The 27,399-nt window shown below is 43.5% G+C and overlaps 1 protein-coding gene across 1 annotated transcript in view; it reads right to left on the minus strand.

Moving 5' to 3' along the window:
* The window catches only part of lca5 (lebercilin LCA5), a 119,208-nt gene extending 99,298 nt beyond the window's left edge, over nt 1-19,910 (minus strand). Inside the window, exons 1-2 of the mRNA XM_041188635.1 lie at nt 19,783-19,910; nt 3,769-4,168 (exon numbers count right to left, since the gene is read on the minus strand). Coding sequence (XP_041044569.1) covers nt 3,769-4,132 — 364 coding nt within the window. The 5' untranslated portion in view covers nt 4,133-4,168; nt 19,783-19,910. The remainder of the gene's footprint in view (nt 1-3,768; nt 4,169-19,782) is intronic.
* Nucleotides 19,911-27,399: the final 7,489 nt, after the last annotated feature.

The following is a 27,399-nucleotide window of genomic DNA, read 5'->3' on the forward strand; positions in this document are numbered from 1 at the left end:
AATTGCAAGAAACCTCATTTTAAATTCATACAGTCAAATTTGCTTTACCTGGTGTCTGTTGTTTAAAGTCTATGGGTTACTGTTGCCTTGGTGGAGATTTACCTGGGAGTGATTAATTTGGGCATTTGTTTAAAAGTTCTTATGGTAGTAATTTGTAGGTATGTACGCTTTTAAATTTGTTGTTAAATTAATAAATGTTTAATTTAGTTTTATATAAGACACCTCGAGGCTCGGTGGTCTTATTCCTGAATTCAGAGCTACATCTCAAAAATACTAATTGAAAATATAGGTTATGACAGTTGTTCAAGTTTCCCTCTGGGATTTAAACAACTCAGCCTTTACCAACTGCTGTGCCATAACAATTCATACCTACATGGATCACAACCACTGGATCCTCCTTCTCCCACTGCAAGTTCCTCTCCAGCCCAGAGCAGACGTCCTTAACCTTGGCACCAGGTAGGCAACACAGCCATCTGGACTCAGTCTCAACTGCAGAGAACTATATCTATCCCACTGACTATTGTCCCGGAGCTAAGACCTCACTCTGTATTTTTATGAAATGTGTATATTTCATCTTGGCTAATTTATAAAATTATTTCAAAAAACTAGACAAAGGCTTTAAAATGACTGAAGTTATGACTGGCTCTAACTCAAACAAAAGGAACTTCCTGGCATTCAGAACCACTGCCACCTTGTTATCTCTAAAGAGGTGCTAATGACCCCCCTGACTACAGAGATCAAATCCCAGGGAATTGTGCAAAGGTCATTTACATTTCTAAGGCCAAGCCTTTGCCAATGGAGATGATTAGTTTGTGAGGACAAAGGACCCTAAAACCTCTTATGAAAATTACCTATGGTTGAAATATTAACCATCTCAGGAATCCACACAAAGAAATATAAACAAACCAAAGTGGAGAAGTGGGAGTCATACCACATGACACTACCCCACACCACCCCCCACCCCCCCAACCCCCTCCCAACAACCTGGTGGAAGCTGTAATATTGCCTTGTGAAGCTGCAAAGCTCAGACTGCCATCTTCCATCAACCAAGCAGCAGCTCAGAACAAGGGCTCTGTCCAGGTTTAAATGCCTGGCCCCATCTACACTGTTTCTCCTGGGACTTCTGTACTATAAGACAAATTCATCACTACATGCTCATCTCATCGTGGATGTCATCTCCACTAGAAATGTGAATTATCCAGCATCAGTCTTCAACCTGCCGTTTCTGCAAAAGAATACACCATTGGAGTTTTGATTCTGGACCCTGGACACAAGTGACACAATAATTCTTATCTTCTGTGTTCTTTGCCCCTGTACCTCTTTCTTTTCCCAGCCTTTTTTTTATTGTATGAATGCACCAGGGGCTAGGTAGCGACAACTCCGCTCCCACATTTTGAGTGTGTGTAAAATAAACGAATCCCCTGATTTTACCCTATCTCGAGTTTGCTGTGGAGTTGGTAATAGAAATTTAATCACAACAAAACTATAGTGTTGGGAAAATATGCCACTACTTATAAAGGGGGAAATCAAAATCCAAACAACTTTCCAATTACAGACAGCTGGAGTGAGAAGGAATCTAGGCAGTTTAAATTAAATCCCCTCCTGTCCGTAACACGATACTGTCTCCTATTACTACCACATTCCCCTTCGATCCCCCCACATGAATGGCCTCCTTCACCATTGTGCGATGGTCAGTCCGCTCATCCACCTTGCAGTCCTTCTACTCATCCACACAGGAAGAAGCATGTCGTACTTGTTGGACAATATCAGGGGCTGAGGCTCCTCCATCACTACCTGCTGGTTCCCTTACCCGCCTGACTCTCAGTCACACCACTCTGTTCCTGACTACTGACCAACTCAAAGGTTCTGCCTAACTGATGGGAAGCGACTGCCTCCTGGAACAAAGTGTCCAGGTAACCCTCCCCCTTCCTGTTGCCCTGCAATGTCTCAATTCAGACTCCAGCTCAGCAACACGTAGCCAACGTTGCCCAAGCTACAGACAGTTACTGCAGATATATTTGTCTGGAATTGCAGTGTATTCCAGATTCCCACATGCTGCTGTCACGGCACACCACTAACCCTGCCATTTCTGTCCAACCTTATTTAATTCATCAATTAGTTAATAATTTACAAATAAAGTAATAGACAGTTGCACTCACCTACCTTGAAGACAAGGAAGGAAACTCACCAACTACTGAAGGCTGAAAAAAATAGAAAAAGGAGCATCTCTTTCCTCCTGTGTACCAGAAATTCCCACCTGAACCATATTCCCAACTTCTCACTCAATCTACATCTCACTCAGGCGTAGTCTGGTGTTCATGTGCCCCTTTCTGTGTGAAGGTTTAAAACCTTTCTGCTTATATACAGCCTCTGATGACTCACTAGCAAGCTCAGCTTTCTGGTACAGTAATTAACATCTACTAAGAACAACTATTTTCAGCTGATTGGCAGATAGTTGCCACTTCAGACAGCTCCCTGTTTAACTAGGCTTATTCAACTTACATTGTTTGAAAATAAAAACTTTAAATTTAGATTAAGAGTTAAGTTAAGAAAAACTTACCAGAATTTCGCACTTGAACCAAATTCCCAATTCCTCACTCAATCTGTCTCACTCAGGCATAGTCTCGTGACCGCGTGTCCCTTTCTGCCTTGTACTGGTGTTAATGTCTAATGAAATAGAACCCTTCCTTCCCACATCACCCCTTTAGCCACGTATTCTGGTCTGTTTGTCTCCATGCTAACTTCTTGTTGCAGTATGACAGTTGTGTAGTGTGTTGATTAGAACTGAATATGTTGATTAGAACTGAATACAGTACTGATGAGTGAATTGTAAAACCTTTGTCTAACTTCCATAGAGTGAACACTATTGTAGAAATCTATGAAACCAGCATTATTTTAGAATTTTTATTGCTTCACGGCATTGTCTTGACTTTGAAGTAGCCAATCTATTGAATCAGAGAGCTACTGATTCAGTTACGTTTATTGTAACTAGAGGATGTATTTTTATGATCAATGTGCACTATTGCACATTTCTTGGTATCACTATTTTCCAAGTGTCTACCCAATTGATAATAATGGATTAAAATGGTTTTGCAAGTCTTTAGCTGCACCTCAGCCACTCATGCTCTCTCTATTTAAGGGTTATCAGAACTGAAATCGATGTCAGTCTTCATGTCATTTATGCAAATTACAAACAATAGAAGACCATGAAATTTAACAGCTCAGTCAATGTGACATTATACATTCAAGAACTGCAAGTATTGTGACCCAACGCCAACTGATTCAGCAGTTGATTAATGCACAGAAGCAAAGCCAAGGTGCCTGCATACAATAGTAAAAGGGGTCCCTCTTTGAATGTGTACATGCACATGCTGTCAGTTGCATACCTCAAGGATCATTTGAAAATACATTTTTATTCTGCCAATGAGTGAGAAATGTCTTCTACAACCTATAAATTGGGATAAGTAAAACTTGCAGATCTCTCCTGAATACTCCGGTTTTCCATTTTTTAAACAAACTTGTTCAAACCAAAACTACCCTAGATTGTCTTGGTGTCTTTCAAATCAAACTTTCCAGACTTGTTAAGTTCAAAAAAGTAAGGAGTTCCACTATTACTCAGTGGCATCCTTAAACCAGTTAAGGAGCTTCTTCAGGCCAAATCATTTTCTCCTAAATTAATTTTTTTTAACTATATCATTAGTAATTTATCTTAATGCTCTACACAAAAATGATTTTAACTATGGTTAAAAATAAAATTAACAAGCTTACCTTGATTATGACAAGGATTGCCAAACCTCTGTTTTGCCTGTCTCTTTTTCCTTGGACTAGGTGTTCTGGATTTGGAGATTTCTGAGCAATACTGCTCAGATGTATATGACGAATCATCATAATCATCTGAATAATAGGAGTCACTATTTTTATCATAATCCATGTTCTTTTTAGTCTTCTCTTGATCTCTCATTGTATTCTCACTGCTTTGAGGCGGTTTGATTTTCTTTTCTTTGTCAATGCATGAGTTATTACCATTTGTCACAAGCTTTCTTCGCGTACTAGCTCTACCTGAGTGCAGAATCCTTTCAGTTTCTGAATCTACTGTAATGTCTTCATCAAAGTATCCATTTTGGGATTCCATATTGGTCCAAGACAGCTCTGATCCACAACTTTTGGGCTTGAAAATAAAGATAAACCATTTTTCAGCAAGTTAAATGCAATCCTGTAAGTGTTTATCAAAGTAAGGCAATACTGTGCTGGGAAGTGGAATTCCTTATTTGCCTCTTCACTATTGCAATCAGCCATACGAACCAAGGAGGACATAAGCCAACACCACCTCGCTCCCCCACCAGCACCCCCCACCAGCTCTATACGCCCACACAAAAACGAAAAACAACACACTCAATATTCCCTAATTTACCTGTGTGATTATTCCATTTTATACAACAGTTATTCAACAGACGGCCTGAATACGATGGTAAAAATATTATAGCCACTTCAATGTATATAATCTTTTCCTTTAGGACACTCAATAGCAGTAAGTGAAAATTTTAATCTGTATGGTAAGGATTAAACATATGAACCATACAAAAGGAAAGCTCTCTAGGGTTTGATGTTGAAACATACTGTTGAAGAAGTCAAAGGTTGCTGACAGACAATATCAAAGTACCTGAAGAAGAATGATAAAATCACAGAGGGTGTAAATTTCAGAGAAACAGGTTATAACTCAAACTTTGAAAGCATGACCAAAAGCACATTTATCGATCAAATATGGTACAACACGTTGAATCATAAAATATCAATTTTCTAGCTATCTCAAAATATTTTTGTCATACAGCCAGATTGTCTACAAGAGACAGAAAAGCACTTGAATTGTCAGCCCTACAAATAACAATTTTCCTGCATCTGCGTTATGCTATTAATACAAACACTGAACTAGTTAAGTGCAGCACTATTGTAAAGCTTTTATGACTTTGAATCTCTGTCAAATCACTGTTAGTAAGTAGAATAAAAATTGATAGACTGACTAAGGGTTTTCTTTAAAATAACTAGAATATAGAAAGAAGCTCACTGAATGTGGAGCTAAATATTTATTGTACAGCAGTTAAATATGGGGAGGCTGTGGCAAAGTGATATTGTCACTGGACAAGGAATTTGAATTCAATAAAAATCTGGAATTAAAAGTCTAATGATGACCATGAAACCATTGTTGATTGTAAAAAGCTTTCTGGTTCAATAATGTCATTAAGTGAAGGAAATCTGCCATCCTTACCTGGACTGGCCTACATGTGACTCCAGGCCCACAGTAATATGGTTGACTGTTAATGCCCTCCGAAATGGCCTAGCAAGCCATGGCCTAGCAAGCCATTCAGTTGTATCAAACTGCTACAAAGTCTATAAGGAATGTAGCTGGATGGACCACTCAGCATTGACTTAGGCACTGGAAATAACAACGGAAAAGTCAGCCTTGTCGGCCCTGCAAAGTCCTTACTAACATCTGGGGAGAGCTATCTCACAGGATAGCCAAGCAACAGCTTGACATAGTCATACTCACTGACTCATACATGATAGATAATATTCCAGACACCACGCTCACCATCCCTGGGTATGTCCTGACCCACCAGCAGGATAGACCCAGCAGAGGTGGTGGCACAGTGGTATACAGTCAGGAGGGAGTTGCCCTGAGAGTCCTCAACATCGACTCTAGACCTCATGAAGTCTCATGGCATCAGGTCAAACATGGACAAGGAAATCTCCTGTTGATTACTACATACCATACACCCCTTAGCTGATGAATCAGTAGTCCTCCATGTTGAACATGTTGGAGGAAGCACTGAGGGTGGCAAGGGTGCAGAATGTACTTTGGCTGGGGGACTTCAATGTCCATCATTGAGTGGTTCAGACGCACCACTACTGCCCAAGCTGGTCAAATCCTAAAGGACATAGCTGCTAGACTTGGTCTGCAGCAGGTGATGATGGAACTGACAAGAAGGAAAAGTGTACTCAACCTCAGCCTCATCAACCTGCCTGCCACAGGTGCATCTGTCCATGACAGTATCAGTAGGAATGAGCATCGCACAATCCTTGTGGAGACGACGTCCTGTCCTCACATTGAGGATATCTTCCATCATGTTGTGTGGCACCACCACCATGCTAAATGGGATAGGTTTTGAAACTCAAGACTGGGCATCCATGACGCACTGTGGGCCATCATCAGCTGCAGCAAAATTGTTCTCAACCACAATCTGTAACCTCATGGCCCGGCATATCCCCCACTCCAGGGGAAAAACCCTGGTTCAATAAAGAGTTCAGGAAGGCATGCCAGGTGCAGCACCAGTCATACCCGGCGAAGCTACAATATAAGACTACTTGCATGCCAAACAGCATAAGCAGCATGCAATAGACAGAGCTAAGTGATCCCACAGCCAATGGATCAGATCTAGGCTTTGCAGTCCTGCCACATCCAGTTGTGACTGGTGGTGGACAATTAAATGAATCACTGGAGGAGGCAGCTCCACAAGTGTCCCCACCCTCAATGATGGAGGAGCCCAGCACATCAGTGCAAAAGATAAGGCTGAAGCATTTGCAACAATCTTCAGCCAGAAGTACTCAGTGGATGATCCATCTCGACCTCCTGCAGAGGACCAGAATCCCTGTGCATGAGTCACAAAAAGTTACTATGCAGATGCAGCATGTAATTAAGAAAGCTAATGGAATACTATCCTTCATTACAATAGGAATTGAACATAAAAGTAAGGATATCAGTTGTACAGGGTATTGATGAGACCTCATCTCAAATACTGTGTGCAGTTTTATTCTCCTTATTTAAGGAAGGATGTAAATGTGTTGGAGGCAGTTCAGAGGTTGTTTACTAGATTGATACCTGGAATGAGTGGGATGTCTTAAGAGGATAGGTTGGACGGGCTGGGTTTGTTTTCACTGGAGTTTAGAAGAGTGAGGGATGACTTGATTGAAGTATGTAAGATCCTGAATGGTCCTGACAGGGTGGAAGGGGGAAGGCTGGTTCCTCTTGTGGATGAGTCCAGAACTAGGAGGCACTGGTTTTAAAATTAGGGGTCGCGCTTATAGGACAGAGATGAGGGGAAATTTTTTCTCTGAGGGTTGTGCAACTTCGGAACACTCTTCCGCAGGTGGTGGAAGAAAGGTCATCAAACTTTTTTAAGGCAGAGGTAAGATCCTTGTTAGGCCAGGGAATCGAAGATATCAAGGGTAGATGGTAATGTGAAAGTCGAAACACAAACAGATTAACCATGATCTTACTGAAAGGCGGAGCAGGCTCAAGGGGCTGAATGGCCTACTTCTGCTCCTATTTTCTGTTTGTATCACAGATGCCAATATTCAGCCAATTTGAGTCACTCCACGTGATGTCAAAAAATAGCTGAAGGATTGGATACTGCAATAGCTATGGGCCCTGACAATATTCCAGTTATAGTGCTGAACACCTGTGTTCCAGAACTTGCCATGCCCCCAGCCAAGTTGTTCCAGTACAGCTACAACACAGGCATCTACCCAACAAGGTAGAAAATTGCCCAGGTATGTTCCCTCCACAAAAGGTAGGACAAATCCAACCTAGCCAATTACCATCCCATCAGTCTACTCTCAATCATCAGCAAAGTGATGGAAAGGGTCATCTGCAGTGCTATCAAGCAGCACTTGCTTAGAAATAACCTACTCAATAATGCTCAGTTCAGGTTCCGCCAGGATCACTCAGCTCCTGACCTCATTTCAGTCTTGGTTCAAACACGGACAAAAATGCTGAACGCCAGAAATGAGGTGAGAGTAACTGTCCTCGACCTCAAGGCAGCATTTGACCGGGTGTAGCATCAAGGAGTCCAAGCAAAACTTGAATCAGTAGGAATCAGGAGGAAAACTCTCCACTGGTTGAAGTTATACCTAGCACAAAGGAAGATGGTTGTGATTGTTGGAGGTCAATCACCTCAGTTCTAGGACATCATTGCAAGAATTCCTCATGGTCGTGTCCTGAGCCCAACCATCTTCAGCTGCTTCATTGATGACCTTCCTTTCCATTATAAGATCAGAAGTGGGGTTGTTCACTGATGATTGCACAATGTTCAGCACCATTCAGGACTCCTCAGATACTGAAGCAGTCCATGTCCAAATGCAACAAGACCTGGACAATATCCTGGTTTGGGCTGACAAGTGGCAAGTAACATTCATGCCACACAAGGGCCAGGCAATGACCATCCCCAACAAGGGAGAATCTAACCATTGCCCCTTGACTTTCAATAGCATTACCATCACTGAATCCCACACCATCAACTTCCCGGGGGTTACTATTGACCAGAAACTGAACTGAACTAGCCATATAAATACTGTGGCTATGACAGCAGCTCAGAAGCTAGGAATCCTGTGGTGAGTAACTCAGCTCCTGACTCTCCAAAGCCTGACCACCATCTACAAGGCACAATTCAGTAGTGTGATGGATTACCCGCCCACAGGCCTGGATGAGTGCAGCTCCAACAACACTCAAGAAGCTCAACACATCCAGGACAAAGCAGCCCGTTTGATTGGCACCCATCCACAAACATTCACTCCCTCCACCACCGACACACAATGGCAGCATTGTGTACCATCCACAAGATGCACTGCAGCAACTCACCAAGGCTCCTTAGACAGCACCTTCTAAACCTACGACCACTACCATCTAGAAGGACTAGGGCAGCAGATGCATGGGAAGACAACCACCTGGAAGCTCCCCTCCAAGCCGCTCATCCACGAGTATGATTTATTTTCTCCAAGAGCCTGGATTATTTTTTTGACGCTGGTCACAGGCATAGGCATATGGACATAGCAATTTTGATGCTTATTTTGGTTCCTTTTCAAGCCAGAGAATAGAGCAAAGTGGGATATGAGAGAGAAAGCCGTGATATATTTCCAAGTCAGGATGGTGAGTGGCTTGGATGACAATTTCCAGGTGGTGGGAACACCACTACCCAGAAGTTCCCCTCCAAGCCACTCACCATCCTGACTTGGAAATATATCATCGTTCCTTCACTGCTGCTGGGTCAAATTTCTGGAACTCCCTCCCTAACAGCTCTGTGGGTGTAACTACACCAGAGGTATGGCAGTGGTTTAAGAAGGCAGCTCACCACCACCTTCTCAAAGACAATTAGGGATGGGGAATTGATGCTGGTCTAACCAGTGTTGCTCACATCCCACGAATGAATAAAAAAGTTCCCAAAGTGTCCCAAGAAACTGTTATTCTATTTTTAAAAATCTGTATTTCAACAACAACTTGCATTTACAAGGAGCCTTTAAGGTGGCAGAACCTGGCAAGGTACTCCACAAGAGCACTATGAAACAATTTGACACAGTGCCAAGTAACATGATATCAGGAAGGTGACCAAAAGCTTCCGCAGAGGTAGGTTTTAAAAGGAGGTAAGGTGGAAATGTAGAAAAGTTTAGGGAGGGAATTCCAGAACTTAAGATTCCAGGTGAAGTCACAACCACCAATGGTGAACCAATGGGAACTGAAGATGTGCAAGAGACCAGAACAGTATCGAGATCTGTGATGATTGCAATGGTGAAGGAGGTTGTAGAGTTAAGGAGGGACAAAGCCATGAAATGAATCAAACACAAGGATGAAATTTTAAAATTGACATGTTGCTGCTGCTCCAGGAGCCAATGTAGGTCATTGAGCACAGGGACAAGAGGTGAACAGGATTTGGCCCGAGTTAAGGTACGAGCAACAGAGCTTTGGATAAGCTACGGATGGTAGAGATGGAAGGCTGACCATAAAAGGCATGGATTTGGCTTTTAGCAATCAAAGGTCTGAGGCGGAGTGATTTTACACAGATGGAAGTGGGCAGTTTGAAGATGGGCCAGAAGTTCAGCTCAAGGTAAAAGAGCAGGCTGAGGTCAGGAGTCTGTTTCAGCCTGAGATAATGGTCAGGGAGAAGGATGGAGTTATTGATTAGGAAATAAGCTTGTGGCAGGGGCTAAAGACAATGCTTGACTGGAGGAATCTTCTGCTCATCCATTACTGGGTGTCAGAAAAGCAGTATGACAAACCAGGAAATACAAAGTGCTTTGTCAATTGCTTCATATTTCTTCTGTACAGGTTAAACAGGATCTTCCTTCAGAGGAACAACAACATCCACCAAGAAGAGTAACTTTATCTGGTGGGCCCCAGATTAAGAAATTGCCACCTTTGTTAGAGGATGTTATGAAGGGCATCCTGTAGTCTTTTTTTTCTAAAAGTTAAAGGCAAAAACCGAACATGATAAATCTGCGGCAGCACGTACAGCACAAAAAGAGGTCTCCCTTTTAAGACTGAGATGAGAATTTTTTTTTCCTTCAGGGGGCTGTTAGTATGTGGAATTCTCTTCTCCAGAGAGGTGTGGAGGCTGGGTCATTGAATTTATCCAAGGCAGAGTTAGACAGATCTTGGATAGACATGGGAGTCAAGAGTTATGGGGGGCAAACAGGAGATTGGAGTGGAGACCACAAACAGATCAGCCATGATCTTATGGTGGAGCAGGCTCAAAAGGCCAAATGGCCTTCTCCTGCTCCTATGTCCTATGTTCCAATGCAAGAGGCTAGCAAAGCTAAACTTATTTTCACTGGAAAAACAATTGAAGAGTGACATAATCCTTGTCGTTTTAAAAGTGAGATGAATAGGCTATGGGGATGACTTATCCAATTGCTCAACTGTAGGACAAAAATTCAAATAAACAAGCCTCAAGTAAGATTAGAAAAACTCTCTGGTTCCTCAGGTTCAGGATATCTGAACAGATTATACAAAAACAGTTAATGTTTCTACTCAAAATGAAGCTGAATGAATATTTAGTTGGTGACATTATTGGTGGTTTAGGATTAAATATAGCAGGAAGTGGTCCCAATGTGCCAAAGGATTTTTTTGTATATATTCGTTCATGGGATGCGGAGTCGCTGGCTAGGCCAGCAGTTATTGCCCATCCCTAATTGCCCTTGTTTGGAGGGCATTTAAGATTCAACCACATTGCTGTGGGTCTGGAGTCACATGTAGGGCAAACCAGGTAAGGACAGCAGATTTCCTTCCCTAAAGGGAATTAGTGAGCCAGATGGGATTTACGGCAATGGTTTCGTGGTCATCACCAGGTTTCCAGATTTTTACAGAATTCAAATTCCACCATCTGCAGTGGTGGGATTCAAACCCGGGACCGTACAGCATTACCCGAGGTCTCTGAATTACTTGTCCAGTGACAAAACTACGACGCCATCACCTCCCCCTCAAAGGGTATGATAGATCCTTTGCTACTGGACCAAGGGATAAGTGCAATGCCATTCGATACTCAGGTTTGAATGGTGGAGTTTGATGGATAGTCTTTGATTTGGCTTAACATTGGTGATCAGGATGAATTTTTAATCCGACTCCCTCAAATAATTTGTTGGGCCACTATCAGTTATCGGGTAAATAGAAATAATCTGTAAAGGATTGGACTTGATGATTCCAATACACTTCTGCATTTCAAGAATGATAGTTTTCTCTGTCAATAACGAGGGAGCATGAGCATGAAGTAATGTGAATGCAGCTCACTTTAAAAAGAGGATAAAAACAGCATGTCTATCAGAAGTTCCAAGGAGGATAAATGGGGGATTCATTTTCAACCTCACAAATGAAGATAAAATAAACATGGCAACTGGATTTTGCTCACATCATGCCCCAGTTACCTGAAGGTGACCCAGATGGTTATCGTGAAATTTGACACATGTTGCATACAGGAATATAAAGGACTGAAAAAATATCTTGTGGTTCATCCAGGTAGTCCGAGTTCACAGGTTGTAGAGTTAACTACCATTATTCCTCATCAAATGCCGGTCTGATTCCCTTTGAAAGGTTTGATTGTGCTCTGTATCACTCTGCAATAAACTACAATTTCCTCTAGTTAAACACTTGGTAGACCGAAGCCATTGCCTTTGGAATGTACCAGAAAACATTCCTTGACCGCCAATTCTAACACAATCACCACCACCATCCTCAAGTTGAACCAGACAGTTTATAACCTCGGCATTCTATACAACCAACCTGAACTTCTGATCCTATATTCTCTCCATCACAAAGACTACCCCTTCCATCTACCTCACATTTCCCAGCTCTGCCAAAACTGTTCTAGAATCACTATAAGACTTAGTTAATACAACACTACAAACTTCAGTTCTTCTAATTCTGAGCTGCCTGTCCTATCCTGTGCCAAGTCCTGCTCACCATCATTCCTGTTTCTGTTGACCTACACTGGTGTTGAGTCTTCCAATGCCTTCAACTTAAAATTCTCATCCTTGTATGCAAATTCCTTCATGGCCTTACCTTTCCTCAATACTACAAGCCACCGCCACTTGCCTGTTCTTCTTGTCTCTTATGCAATCCCATTTCCGCCACCTGCGTATGGTGCCTTTATCCATCTCAACCCCACGGTCTGGAATCCTCTCTCCAAATCCCTCTACTTCTTCACTTCTTTCTCTCCTTTAAGATCCCCCTTAAAACATACCTCTCTTAGTCACCCCATATCATCATTTTGGACCTAACGATCACTTTTATCAAAGATAAACGATCATTTTTATCGAGAGATGTTCCCAGGTAAAGGGTGCTATATAAGTGCACATTGTGACTTGAAAATTTATAACTGCCGCAGAAAAATTATTTTCAGTTACAATCTGAACATTGGCCTTGTATATTTTGCAAACCTTTCTAGCACAACCTGCAAAGAATCCACAAAACAGCAACACCAGCATTATTTTAAGGTCAGCTGTCACCTACAGCTGGAATGCACTTGCTCAAAATAGCGATTATTTTAATGGCCACAGGCAGCACACTTCATAAAAGGAATGCTCAGTGAACAACAGCACAGAGTTCCTGAGGTTTGCATGTGCCATCACAAAGAAGCAGGCAGAGCTGAAATGTTTCTGGACAATTCCTCTTCTGCATTTGTTTGTAACTGGTGGAAGAGCAACATTGGGAAATGCAAGTAATCTACCAGTTTTTGGATTAACTATCCAAAAAAACTGTAAGAGTTTTAAAGTAATTAAATAAATAAAATGTCAATGCTAGCTAACTTCAGCACCGGCATCCTTTCATCTACGAAAGATGATGGGCATGCAATGAACAAATCCACTTCAGATGGAACGTCTTCACATGCTGATGGCTGAAGAGACCAATTCTTGAGAGGCAGGTTCTACCACACATGGAGCTACCAAGTGTCTTTGCATTTTTGGCATTGGCACCTGTTACCAAGCACTGTAGTCACTGGTCATCATGGTGGCACACACCAGCCCAGAGATGTTGCCATTTTCCTCTCTTGTCAGCTAGTGATAATCGATACTTAAGGCCTCTATGTCACACTTGCAAGCATTCTTCAAGCAGAGCTTTGGGCATCCAACTGGTCGTCTGGCCCCTGCTACCTCACCATACCAAAACTCTTTGGGTATGCAACTATCTTCCATCCTGCGAATGTGCCCGAGCCAACGAAGCCTCCTCTGTTTGATGCATGTTAACAAACATGGGAGCTCTACCTTTGAGAGAACTGCCACATTTGTGATTTTGACCTGCCAGAATATACACAGAATGCACAGCTGACAGTGAAGCTGGTAATTGTTAAGCTTCTTTTCTCGATAGCTGTAAGTCATCTATGTTTCACATGAAGCTGGCAGATGATGTACTCACCAACAGAAGTAATTAGATGTCCCGCTGGGCCGAACACTACTCTGTGAGAAAAATCTCCTAGTCTGCGCTTGATGCTCTCCAGCAATTTCCTGTCATGGATGAGTTAGATAAGGAACCCTCGTTGCCTGAGCTCAAGAAGGCCCATAGAATGTTAGAATACAGAAAGACACCCCAGCAAGGATGAAATTCCAACCAAACTGCAAAAGCATGGAAAGTTCCATCTTTTACCACAATTTTATGGCCTTCCCCTTCTCTGCTGGAAAGTAGAAGATGCGTGATGAGATTCCACAGATGTGCGAGGCAAATATTGTCACACTATATAAAAAAAAAGGTAACAGAGAAAACTGTAGAAACTACAGGGGCATCTTCACACCTTAGTATCACAGGAAAGGCATTTGCTAGGGTCATACTTAAAAGATGCCATTAATTTGCAGACCAAGTGCACCAGGAAGCTCAGTGCGGTTTCCGTGTCAGCAAATCTACTGTGGGCATGATCTTCTCCATACAGCAGCTACAAGAAAGAGTAGGGAACAGGGTATACCTCTTTACCTTACTTTCATAGATCACACTAAGGCATTCGACACAGTCAGCAGAGCAGGACTCTACAAGATTTTGGGAAAAATTAGCTGTCCACCAAAGCTCCTCAGTCTCATCTGCTCCAAGCAGCACTTTTGAAACAAAATCTTTCACAGGATGTGGGTGTCGCTGACTAGGCCAGCATTTATTGCCCATCTCTAATTGCTTGAGAAGGTTGTGGTGAGCCGCCTTCTTGATCCACTCCAGTCCACATGGTGTAGATACACTCACAGTGATGTGAAGAAGGGAGTTCCAGAATTTTGATCCAGCGACAGCGAAGGAATAGCAATATGGTGTGTGACTTGGAGGGGCACGTGCAGGCAGTGGTGTTCCCAGGCATCTGATGCCCTTGTATCTCTAGGTGGAAGAAGTTGCGGGTTTGGAAGATGCTATCGAAGGAGCCTTTGTGAGTTGCTGCAGGGCATCTTGTAGAAGGCATACACTGGTGCCACTGTGTGTCGGCGATGAGGGAGTGAATGTTTAAAGTAGTGGATGGGATGCCAATCAAGCAGGCTGCTTTGTCCTGATCATGTTGTTGGACCTGCACTCAATGCACTGTACAATTTGTCGGTTCCACTTCTGACAGCTTCAGAGAGAAGAATGGAGTGAAAAAGAGCCCTCTTAGCCAACATTTTGTTTAGTGCAAGAGGAGAGGCAGTTGGGAGATTGAAAGTGGCACGAGTGGACAGGCAGTCGGGAGGTTGAAAATGGCACCAGTGAAGAGGCAGCTGGGACAGGGAAAACGGCGTGAGCGGAGAGGCAGTCGGGAGATTGAAAACAGCGTGAGTAGAGAGGCGATCTGGGGTGTGAAGATAGCATGTGAGAAGAGGCAGCCGGGAGTGTGAAAGCAGTGCCAGTGGAGAGACAGTCGGGAGATTGAAAACAGCACGAGTCGTAAGAGACATACCTATGTAATTAAGAAACTGATAACATCTAATTGTATTTGTGGGTGGTACGAGCATTTATTAAGCACAATAATTTATAGTATACATAGGAATTATTCTAAATTAATTAAAATATTTTAAATAAACTAGTAAAAAATGCTGTAGTAAACACTTTATATAAAATTTAAAGTATGTCAGTGCAGCTTGGCCATGTGGAATGTGCATCCTGCAGGATGTGGGGAGTCGCGCAGGTACAAAGTGCCCTGGATGACTCCACTTGAAGCAGGTGTCACCAGCTGCAGAAACTTGAGCTCCGAGTTGCAGAGCTCAAGTAGTGGCTGCAATCAACATGGTGCATCCGCAAGGCTGGGGATTACGTGGATAGCACATTTAGAAAGGTGGTCACACTGCAGCTAAGTAGTACACAGGCAGAGAGGGAATGGGTGACCATCAAAGTATCTAACAACTTCAAATCTGAAGAAGTCGTGTGGACTCGAAACGTTAACTCTGTTTCTCGCTCCGCAGATGCTGTCAAACATGCTGAGCTTTTCCAGCATTTTCTGTTTTTATTTCATATTTCCAGCATCTGCAGTATTTTATTTTTATCTAAGAGAAACAGGCAGGTAGTATAGGAATCCCGAGGCTAATTCGCTCTCGAACCGCTTCTCTATTTTGGATACAGGTGAGCAAGATGGTTCCTCAGAGGACTGTAGCAAGAGCCATGCTTGTGGCACCACATGAGGCCCAGCTGCACAGGAGGGGAGGAGGAAGAGTGCTACAGTAGTAGGCGATTCAATAGTTAGGGGAGCAGACAGGTGTTTCTGTGGCCGTGGACATGACTCCAGGATGGTATGTTGCCTCCCAGGTGCCAGAGTCAAGGATGTCACAGAGAGGCTGCAGGACATTGTTCTGGGGGAGGGTGAGCAGCCAGAGGTTGTGGTCCACATTGGGACCAATGACATAGGTAGGAAAAGGGACAAAGTCCTTTAAGCAGATTTTAGGAAATGAGGAAGACAATTAAAAAGTAGAACCTCAAGAGCAATAATCTCAGGATTACTCCCAGTGCCACATGCATAAGAATAGGAAAATTGAACAGTTCACAGTTGGAGAAATGAAGTAGGAGGGAGGGCTTCGGACTTCTGAAGTATTGGGACCAGTTCTGGAACAGATGGGACCTATACAAGAAGGATGGGTTACACCATAACAGGGCTGGAACTAATGTCCTTGCAGGGTAGCTTGCTAGTGTTGTTGGGGAGAATTTAAACTAGATTGGCAGGGGGATGGGAACCTGAGGGGAAATTCAGAGAGGAGAGGAAAAAAACTGGCGTGGGAAGTAGAGAAGTATCACCTGATAACGAGGGTAGAGAGAGTAGTATTCAGGTAGACAGAATTCTTGCAGAGTTAGATAGAATTAGCGTAGGCAATAGTAAGTCATTAGATGGGGTCAGAATACGGGGGAAAGTAAAAAAAAATCTAAATCAGGGTTAATAAGGTTGGTGAACTGCAGGCACAGGTTGACAAATGGAATTATGATATTATTGTTATAACAGAGACCTGGCTTAACGAAGGGCAGGATAGGGTGTTAAATATTCCTAGGTACACGGTACTTAGGACAGACAGGAAAGAAAGAAAAGTTGGTGGTGGTGGGGATAGTGGCAATATTGATTAAAGATGGCATTACAGTAGTGGAGAGAGAGAGGATGTTTCAGAGGGGTCAAGGACAGAATCTCTCTGGTTAGAGGTAAGGAATGAAAAAGATGCAATAACATTGAAAGGTGTAGTATATAGACCACCAACTAGTGGAAGGGATGTGGAGAAACAATTTTGCAAATAAATTACAGAGGTGCAAGAATTATAGAGTAATGAAAATGAGGGACTTCATTTGTCCAAATATAGACTGGGATAGGAATAGATCAAAGGGACAAGAAGGGTGAGGGTTTCTGGAATGTGTTCAAGATAATTTTCTGCAGCAGTATGTTGCTGGTCCAACGAGAGGACATGCACTTTTGGACCTGGTTCTGGGGAATGAGTTGTCCCAGGTGCATCAGATATCAGTGAGACAGCCTCATTGACAGTAATCGTTGTATCATAAGGTTTAGGTTGGTCATGGAAAAGGACAGGGCACAATCCAGAGCAGGGGTAATTAAATGGGAGAAAGCGAACTTCGATGGGATGAGAATGCATCTGAGTTGAGTGAGTTGGAATCAAATGTTGGCAAAAGGAAAGGTGGTTGATCGATGGGCCACCTTCAAAGAAAAGGTATTCCAGGCATGTCAAGGGATATTCCCTTTAAGGGAAAAGGTAGAACAAATAATAAATGGATGACAAGAGAGATAGAGGTGAAGATGAAAAGGGAGAAGTGTGCATCCGACAGATATCAGGTAAAAAATACAATGGAGACTCAGGCTGAATGTAGAAGGACCAGAGGGGAAGTGAAGAAACTAATAAGAAAAGCATGAAGAGAGCATGAAAATAGGCTGGCAGCTAACATAAAAGGGAGTCCCAAGGTCATGGAATAAAAGGGAAAGTAGGCACTTGGGTAAGAAATTGGCTGAGTGACAGGAAGCAGAGAGCAGTGATAAATGGCTGTTTTTCAGATTGGAAGAGGGTTGGTAGTGGAGTTCCCCAGTGGTCAGTGCCACATCCTGTGGTGTGCAGGGCATGATTTCAAAATTTGCAGATGATATAAAGATTGGAAATGTTGCCAATCGTGCTGAGGATAGTGTTGAACTTCAAAAGGACATAGACATGTTAGTGGATTGGGCAGACAATGGCAGATGAAGTTCATTGCAGAGAAGTGAGTGATCCATTTTGGTAGGAAAAATATGGGGGCGAGACTCTAAAGGAGGAGCAGGAACAGGGGGATCTCGGTGTATATATACGTAAGTCATTGAAGGTGACAGGACATGTTGAGAGAGCAGTTAATAAAGCATATAGCATCTTAAGCTTTATTAATAGGGGCACTGAGTACAAGAGTAAGGAGGTCATGTTGAACTTGTATACGATTTTAGTTAGGCCTCATCTGGAGTACTGCGTCCAGTTCTGGGAGCCATATTTGAGAAAGGACGTGAAGGCATTGGAGAGAGTACAGAGGAGATTCACAAGAATGATTCCAGGGATAAAGAACTGTATGTGTGAGGATAGATTGGAGTGGTTGGGACTGTTTTCCTTGGAGAAAAGGCAGTTGAGAGGAGACTTGATAGAGGTATTCAAGGCCCTGAGGTGTATGGTCAAGGTAAATAGTGACAAAACGTTCCCACTCAAGAGAGAATCAAGAACTAGAGAACATAGGTTCAAAATAATTGGCAAAAGGAGTAAATCTGATGTGAGGAAAAAGTTTTTCACCCAGAGGCTGGTGGAAACAGGTTCGAATGAGGTATTCAAAAGGGAATTGGATTGTCATCTGAAAAGAAGTAATGTGCAAGGTTACAGGGATAAGGCAGGAGAGTGGGACGAGGTGGAATGCTCTTTCAGAGAGCCAGTGCAGTCAATGGGCTGAATGGCCTTCTTCTGCACTGTAAAGATTTTGTGGTTCTTCTCCATGCTACTGACACTTGCCTTCCCTGCAGATAGGAGTCTATATGGACACTAGGTCAGGTGGCAAGCTCTACAATCTATCAAGACTGAAAGCGAAGACAAAAACACATTCCATCCTGATCAGTGAACCCCGTTACGGCAATGACTGCCCGCATAGAAACTGTCTCTCCCATGCCTGTGACTTGTTCTCCCTGGCTATAAGCATCAAACAAAAATCCATGGTCATGGGACCAGGTGTTGCACCTCTGCCCCTGATCCAACTAACCCCACTGGATGTGGTTAGCAAATTCTGCCACCTTGGATCCATGTTGACAGAAAATCTGTCCCTTGATGCAGAACTTGAAGCACACACGGGGAAAGCAGCTACCACCTTTGGCTGATTAACAAAATGTGCAAGGAATAAAACCGAGTGGACCCTGAGGACCAAGCTAATGGCTTATAAGGACTGTGTTCTCAGCGCCTTGCTGTATGGCTGTGAAACCAGGGTACCAATGGTATGAAACAGTTGCACGGGTTCCACGATGTGCAGACGCTGGACACAGAACATCTATTCTCAAAAACCTATCAATTCAACCTGTTCTAAGAATCATTTCTCCAACTTGATTACCTACAGGAGTTAAACAATAAAAATCCGATAACTTTAACAACCTACCATTTACACCAACTAATCTAAAGTTTCAGAACTGAGATAATCAAGCGCAGATTTGAGGGTCTATTTTAACAAGAAATAAAATCACTATTATTGATGTCGGGGCAATCGATGAGAAGCCAGAACGGCTGAGAAAAAAAATTCACCTACCCGACCAACACACGAATAATAACCGAGGACAAATGAGACCAGGGGGCGCGGAATCAATAATAACAAAAAAAAACTAGAAAATAAACTCACGTGAGCACCCGAATCCGAGTACAAGGCAAGTAGCCCAAACCCCTACTCACGGGCCGCTCCCATGCAATTCCCCCAGCCGGAGGTCAAGCTGCTTTTCAGCCGCAGTGGCTCGGCCGGGGTGGGGACGCTCAGGCCCTTCAGCTGGGCCCGGAAAGAAGCGACCCCGGGCGGAGGAGTCACACCAACTGGAACCGGCCTCAACCCACTAAAAATAAACCCCTTACCTCGACCCGCCCGCTGCCTCCGGAGCGGCCAAGGTTACTGCCGGGCCGGGACGGGTTCCCAATCCTCCCTTCAGAGCCGCTCTCTCCTCGCGCGTCGCTCTGTCCCGGTCGCTGGGCCGCTGTTGCTATTGGAAACCCTCCCCCGCGCGAACGCGCTCTCCGCCGTTGCTTTTGGAGATCCTTCCCCCTCCCCTCTCCCAGCTCCCCTCCGCGTGCGTGCGTGCGTGCGCGCGCTCACTCTCTGGCACGCGCCTCCTGGGCAATATTTACGGCGGCTGCCAGGGTAACCTCATGCAGGCTGCCAGTCCATACTGCAGCACCATCGCAGTTGTAACAACAAACACGGAAAGGCTGCAAACCTCCCAGCAGGTCAGGCAAAGTCTGTTAAGGGAACGCGAAATTATTTCCAATGAGTTGTGACCCTCTGTGAAAAGCGGACTTTTTGTGTTAAGCTTGAGGAGACTGGGCCAACCTCTGGTATCTTCTTTTTATTTGTATGGGAAGAGCAACAGATGCTTCAGGTGGATGACCTTTCTGCAGAACCGCACCTGGAGCAGAGGTTGGCAAATTGACGTCAATGAGGACACTTTTGCCAAATCTGCTGATTTACTTCGGTGCTGCTTCATGCTCTCGTCGGGGCTTGGAAAAATTTATTAATTTTGCTTCCAATCTCCACCCCTCCATCATTTTCACGTGGTCCATCTCTGACACTTCCCTTCCCTTCCTTGACCTCTCTGTCTCAATCTCTGGTGATATACTGTCCACCAATATCCATTACAAGCCTACCGACTCCCACAGCTATCTCGACTACAGCTCCTCACACCCTGCTTCCTGTAAGGACTCCATCCCGTTTTCTCAGTTCCTTCGCCTCCGTCGCATCTGTTCTGATGATGCCACTTTCAAAAACAGTTCCTCTGACATGTCCTCCTTCTTCCTTAACCGAGGTTTTCCACCCACGGTCGTTGACAGAGCCCTCAACCGTGTCCGGCCCATCTCCCGCGCATCCGCCCTCACACCTTCTCCTCCCTCCTAGAAACATGATAGGGTCCCCCTTGTCCTCACTTATCACCCCACCAGCCTCCGCATTCAAAGGATCATCCTCCGCCATTTCAGCCAACTCCAGCATGATGCCACCACCAAACACATCTTCCCTTCACCCCCCTGTCAGCATTCCATAGGGATCGTTCCCTCCAGGACATCCTGGTCCACTCCTCCATCACCCCCTACTCCTCAACCCCCACCTATGGTACCTCCCCATGCCCACACAAAAGATGCAACACCTGCCCCTTCACTTCCTTTCTCCTCACCGTCCAAGGGCCCAAACACTCCTTTTAAGTGAAGCAACATTTGACTTGCATTTCCCCCAACTTAGTCTACTGCATTCGTTGCTCCCAATGCGGTCTCCTCTACATTGGAGAGACCAAACGTCAACTGGGCGACCGCTTTGCAGAACACCTGTGGTCTGTCCGCAAGAATGACCCAAACCTCCCTGTCGCTTGCCATTTTAACACTCCACCCTGCTCTCTTGCCCACATGTCTGTCCTTGGCCTGCTGCATTGTTCCAGTGAAGCCCAACGCAAACTGGAGGAACAGTACCTCATCTTCCAACTAGGCACTTTACAGCCTTCCAGACTGAATATTGAATTCAACAACTTTAGGTCTTGAGCTCCCTCCTCCATCCCCACCCCCTTTCTGTTTCTTCCCCCTTCCTTTTTTTTCCAACAATTTATATAGATTTTTCTTTTCCCACCTATTTCCATTATTTTTAAATCTTTTATGCTCCCCCACCCCCACTAGAGCTATACCTGGACTGCCCTACCATCCATTCTTAATTAGCACATTCGGTTAGATAACATCACCAACTTCAACACCTCTGTGTTCTTTTGTTCTTTTATCTGTGACATCTTTTGATGATCTGCTCCTATCCTAAGAACCCCCCCTCCACTTCTCCTCCCCACTCCACCTTAAAGCAGCTTATATTTCCCTCTCCTTGTAAAGAAAGATCAGTTCTGTTGAAGGGTCATGAGGACTCGAAATGTCAACTCTTCTTCTCCGCCGATGCTGCCAGACCTGCTGAGTTTGTCCAGGTAATTCTGTTTTTGTTTTGTTGCTGATTTCTATGTCTAGGTACAGAGGCGAAATGACCAGCAAGTCCATAGAGCAAGCTCTCGCCACAATCATGCTGTGTGACTACTCACTTAAACCACACAATTTCCTGGGAGAGGCAAAACAATCAGAAAAAGAAACCCAGGGCCAAAGGGGGAAACAATCTGGAAGATTCCTATCTAACCCCATCAGGTGATATCTTCTGAAGTCATGGAGCCTGTTTCTGGCAACACCCAGCTATGCCTTTCCTGGAGTTGCCAACTGTGATTAAATGTATTCCTGGAGGTTTCATCGCGTGACTTTACCCCACACTCCAGCCATCAGTCACCAACATATCCATCCTTGTGATGCACTGCCTTTCTATGCCAATTGGTAGTCTCCCTGCTGACTCAATTATCTGTCCTGGCCATTACCTCTGACTAGATTGGACTGTTACCAATCTATTTGACCCCAAGATGAGCCTCCAGTCCCATGATCTCCTTCATAAAAATGTCCCCATTCACCTTCATAACATTGCCTGCTTTTATCCTTACCTCAGATCAGTTACTGCTGAAATGCTCATTTATTTGTTAGTAATGTCCAGAGTAACAATTACAATCCTTTCTTGGTTGCTCTCCCATTCTCCACAAACTTCAGCATGCCCAAATCTTTGCTGTCTGCATCCTATCCCAAGGGAAAGCATCTGTTCTTCCTGATCTGCACTGGTGTCTGGTCCCCTAAGGCCTCAAATTTAAAATTATCATCCTTTCTTTAAATTCTATTACATAACCACAGAACAATACAGATTACAATAATAAACAAATGATTTCTAAGCATCAGGTGACAATATTTTCTGTAACAATAGATGTTGCATTTATGATCTGTATGTAGTGTAAGTTTCCTCTTTTTGATATAGTTTTACCAATATCCAAACCACAAAAACAATGTGATCATTTTCCACTAGAGGGTGCTTCAAAACACAGCCAATGAAATTTTCTTAATCTCATAATGTGGCATTTTCTCAGTGTTGAGTTTTTCATAATTTTATATGACCTTAAGACATAAATAAAACTGAAGAACTTGATTCAGATCTTACATTAGTGATATTTCCCTTAAGTTACATTAATTTTGATTTGTCATCTAGCTGATATGAATACATAATTGTGTCAAATCTGTACTCTGGTCCATAATATATAGCTGATTATTTTGCTGACCAGCTTTTATAAAAAGATTTGTCAACAAACCTGGGAACTTTGGCTAACTCTGGAATTTCATGTTATTATAAAGCCATCTTTTATATTGAAAATAACCTTTATGTATTTATTGGGCTGAAACCAGTGTGTGAGTTTTAAAAGACTGAATAACATCATTTCAGTGACTTAAAACAGCAGCTTCTAAGATGGCTAGACATTAACAAAGCCGCAACCTGCAAAATACAAAGCCATTGTACTAGAGCCAGACTGTTTAGAGGAGCCCATCAGAGACAAGCACCTTAGAGGAATGTGGTGGCCCATTTCCTGAACCATTCATAAAACATCCAATCACCTGTGCATTCAATTGGGTGTGGACAAGCCATTAGTCACAATCACTTTGGACGATGGACTCTGGCTGAGAAAAGAACTCTTCCAGCCATAATCTAATCATGTCTAAACCATGCACCTGGAATCAACTTGCTATGACCATATTTGGGCAACTGGTTAGTTTGTGAGGGGAGATCATGTGATGAGCCAACTAACACACTTGTGTATTTTATGTAACTGCTTTTCTCCAGGCCAGGCAGAACAGAAGAAGAGATGCTAAAGAAACAGGATCCTGAGTGGGTAGTCTCTCTCTCCATCCATCCTGCAAGATCGAGCCTTGCCTGTTGTTTGACCACCAAAAAGAATCAACCCAGCAGCTGCTGGCCCGAGAAGTAAAGACATAACTCATCCGTCATCATCTTTAAATTGTCTCAACACAGAATCTAGAAAGACCATCAAACCCAGTCCAAAACCATCCAAGTTATCAACCTACAACATCCGTATACCACTGACTTTTAAACTACTTGGACATATAAACTACTTAACCTGTCCTCCCATTTTGTAATTTACATGTGTGTGCATGTGAATCCTTGAATGTGTGTGTATTTGGGAAATTTCATTATTTTTATTGAGATCAGGTGTTAAATACAATAAATACTATCCTCTTTACTTTAAAAATGTACAAGAAAACCTACCTGTGAGTGTATTTACAGTCACAGCAGATAACCAGTTAAGGACTTACAGAATTGGAAAGCATATCCTTTTAAAAAACCTTGTTGTGATCAAACGAGGAGTGGAAATAGAGGGGAGCACTCCTTATTTGATTGTAACTATATAAAAGGATAGAAATCCCAATAGCTAACAGTTGCCACAAACAATTCTTATTAGTTCAGTGACTAATTTCTGCAACATCACAAAAAAGAGAACAACGTTTTTTGGCGAATTTTTAAAAATAGCCTTTGGAAGCTGGCATGCTAATTATTATGTGTATTTGAGCACACAATGCATTTAATGTGAGGATAAGCTGCCACTTCAGTCAAGTAAGCTGCCAACACTTGTTAGGCATATGTGAACAGTCACTCCTTGGGTGAGGTATCAGAGGGCGTCCATGGAACTGTATCCCATCCTGAATCTTCTGAAAAAACTAAGCAACTGCAAAAGTGATGTCACTTATAAGACTACCATAGCACTTCAGCTTGATAACACAATATATTGGCAATGTTCTAAACCTTACATTGATACAACACATGTTTGATCCTATGGTTCCCCCACTTGGTAAGCTTCTGATTTTGGGTAGTCCAGGAGACTGGTAGCAAATGGATGCCGGCGAAAACTCAGGTATCCATGAGGAATTAAGGAAGAATGACCTGAAAACTCACTCTGGTATAACTATTGGTCGCGGCTTATATCACACAGAATCACGGTGCAGAAGAGGCCCTTCGGCCCATTGAGTCTGCACCGACATATGAGAAACACCTGACCTCCATACCTAATCCCATTTACCAGTACTTGGCCCATAGACTTGAATGGTATGACGTGCCAAGTGCTCATCCAGGTACTTTGTAAAGAATGTGAAGCAACCTGCCTCCACCACCCTCCCAGAATGTGCATTCCAGACCGACTCCACCCTCCGGGGAAAAATGTTTTTCCTCATATCCCCCCTAAATCTCCTGCCCCTCACCTTGAACTTATGCCCCCATGTGACTGACCCTTCAACTAAGGGGAACAGCTGCTCCCTATCCACCCTGTCCATGCCCCTCATAATCTTGTACACCTCGATCAGGTCGCCCCTCAGTCTTCTCTGCTCCAACAAAAACAACCCAAATCTATCCAACCTCTCTTCATAACTTAAATATTTCATCCTAGGTAACATCCTGGTGAATCTCCTCTGCATGCCCTCCAGTGCAATCACATCCTTCCTATAATGTGGCGACCAGAACTGCACACAGTACTCCAGCTGTGGCCTCACCAATGTTCTATACAACTCCAATGCAATCTCCTTTCTTTCGTAATCTATGCCTTGACTGAGAAAGGTAAGTGTCCCATATGCCTTTTTCATCACCTCACTAACGTGCCCCTCCATCTTCAGAGATCTATGGACACACGCCAAGGTCCCTTTGTTCCTCAGAAATTTTCCTCAGAATTTCCTAGTGCCATGCCGTTCATTGAATACTTCCTTGTCAAATTACTCCTTCCAAAGTTTATCACCTCACACTTTTCAGGGTTAAATTCCATCTGCCACTATTCTGCCCATTTAAGCATCCCGTCTATATCTTCCTGTAGCCCAAGACACTCAACCTCACTGTTAGCCACCCGGCCAATCTTTGTGTCATCCGCAAGCTTACTAATCCTATCCCCCACATAGTCATCTATGTCGTTTACATAGATGACAAATAATAGGGGACCCAGCACAGATCCCTGCGGTAGGCCACTGGACACTGGTTTAGAGTCACTAAAGCAGCCTTCTGTCATCACCCTCTGCCTTCTACAACTGAGCCAATTTTGAATCCACCTTAACAAATTACCCTGTATCCCATGTGCATTTGCCTTCTTTATAAGTCTCCCATGTGGGACCTTGTCAAAGGCTTTGCTGAAATCCATATAAACTACATCAACTACACCACCCTCAACTACACACCTGGTCACCTCCTCAAAAAATTCAATCAAATTTGTTAGGCATGACCTGCCTCTGACAAAACCAGCTGACTATTCCTGATCAAACCTTGCCCCTCCAAGTGGAGATAGATACTCTCCTTCAGAATTTTCTCCAATAGTTTCCCTACTACTGAGGTGAGACTCACTGGTCTGTAGTTCCCTGGCTTATCTTTACAACCCTTCTTAAATAATGGAACTACATTAGCTGTTCTCTGGTCCTCTGGCACCTCCCCCGTGGCCAGAGAGGAATTAAAAATTTGGGTCAGAGCCCCTGCAATCTCCTCCCTTGCCTCCCTCAGCAGTCTGGGACACAAATCATCCGGACCTGGAGATTTGTCCACTTTTAAGCCTGCCAACACCTCCAATACCTTGTCACTCCCTATATCAATTTGCTTAAGAACCTCGCAGTCTCTCTCCCCGAGTTCGATACCTTCATCCTTATTCTTTTGGGTGAAGACGGACGTGAAGTATTCATTCTACATTCTAGTGATGTCCTCTGGCTCCACCCATAGATTGCCCCCTTGGTCCCTTATGGGCCCTACTCTTTCCCTGGTTTTCCTCTTCCCATTGATATGCTTATAGAATATCTTGTGATTTTCCCTACTTTTACCAGCCAGAGCTTTCTCATATCCTTTCTTTGCACTCCTAATTGCTTTCTTAAGCTCCACCCTGCACTTTCTGTATTCCACTAATGCCTCTGCTGATTTGCTTCTCCTGTACCTGCTAAAAGGCTCTCTTTTCCTTCTCATCATAACCTGAATATCTCTGGTCATCCATGGTTCTCTGGGCTTGTTACTCCTTCCTATCACCCTAGAGGGAACATGTTGAGCCTGTACCCTCCCCATTTCCTTTTTGAACACCCACCCCCCCCCCCCCCCCCCACTCCACTGTTTCTCTGTAGATTTCACCTCAAGTAACTGTTCCCAGTCTACCTTGGCCAGATCCTGCCTTACTTTACTAAAATCCACTGTCTCCCAATCTAAAACATTTTTTTGCAACTTGTTGATTTCTTTGTCCATAAAAAACTTAAACTGTAAACTGTAAGTTTTAAACTGTACCATGTTGTGGTCGTTATTGCTAAAATGCTCCCCCACCACCACCTCACCACCTGTCAGGCTTCATTCCCCAGAATTAGGTCCAGCACTGCACCGTCCCTTGTTGGACCCTCTACATATTGACGTAAAAAGTTCTCCTGTACACGTTCTAAGAAATCCACTCCATCCAAGCCCTTAACACGATATCTATCCCAACTAATGTTGGGAAAGTTGAAATCACCTAATATAATTATCCTTTTGTTATTGTTTTTACACACCTCCACAAATTGTGCACATATTTACTCCTCAATTTCCCACTGAAT

Source organism: Carcharodon carcharias, chromosome 5 (genome assembly GCF_017639515.1).
Source record: "Carcharodon carcharias isolate sCarCar2 chromosome 5, sCarCar2.pri, whole genome shotgun sequence".
Lineage (NCBI taxonomy): Eukaryota > Metazoa > Chordata > Chondrichthyes > Lamniformes > Lamnidae > Carcharodon > Carcharodon carcharias.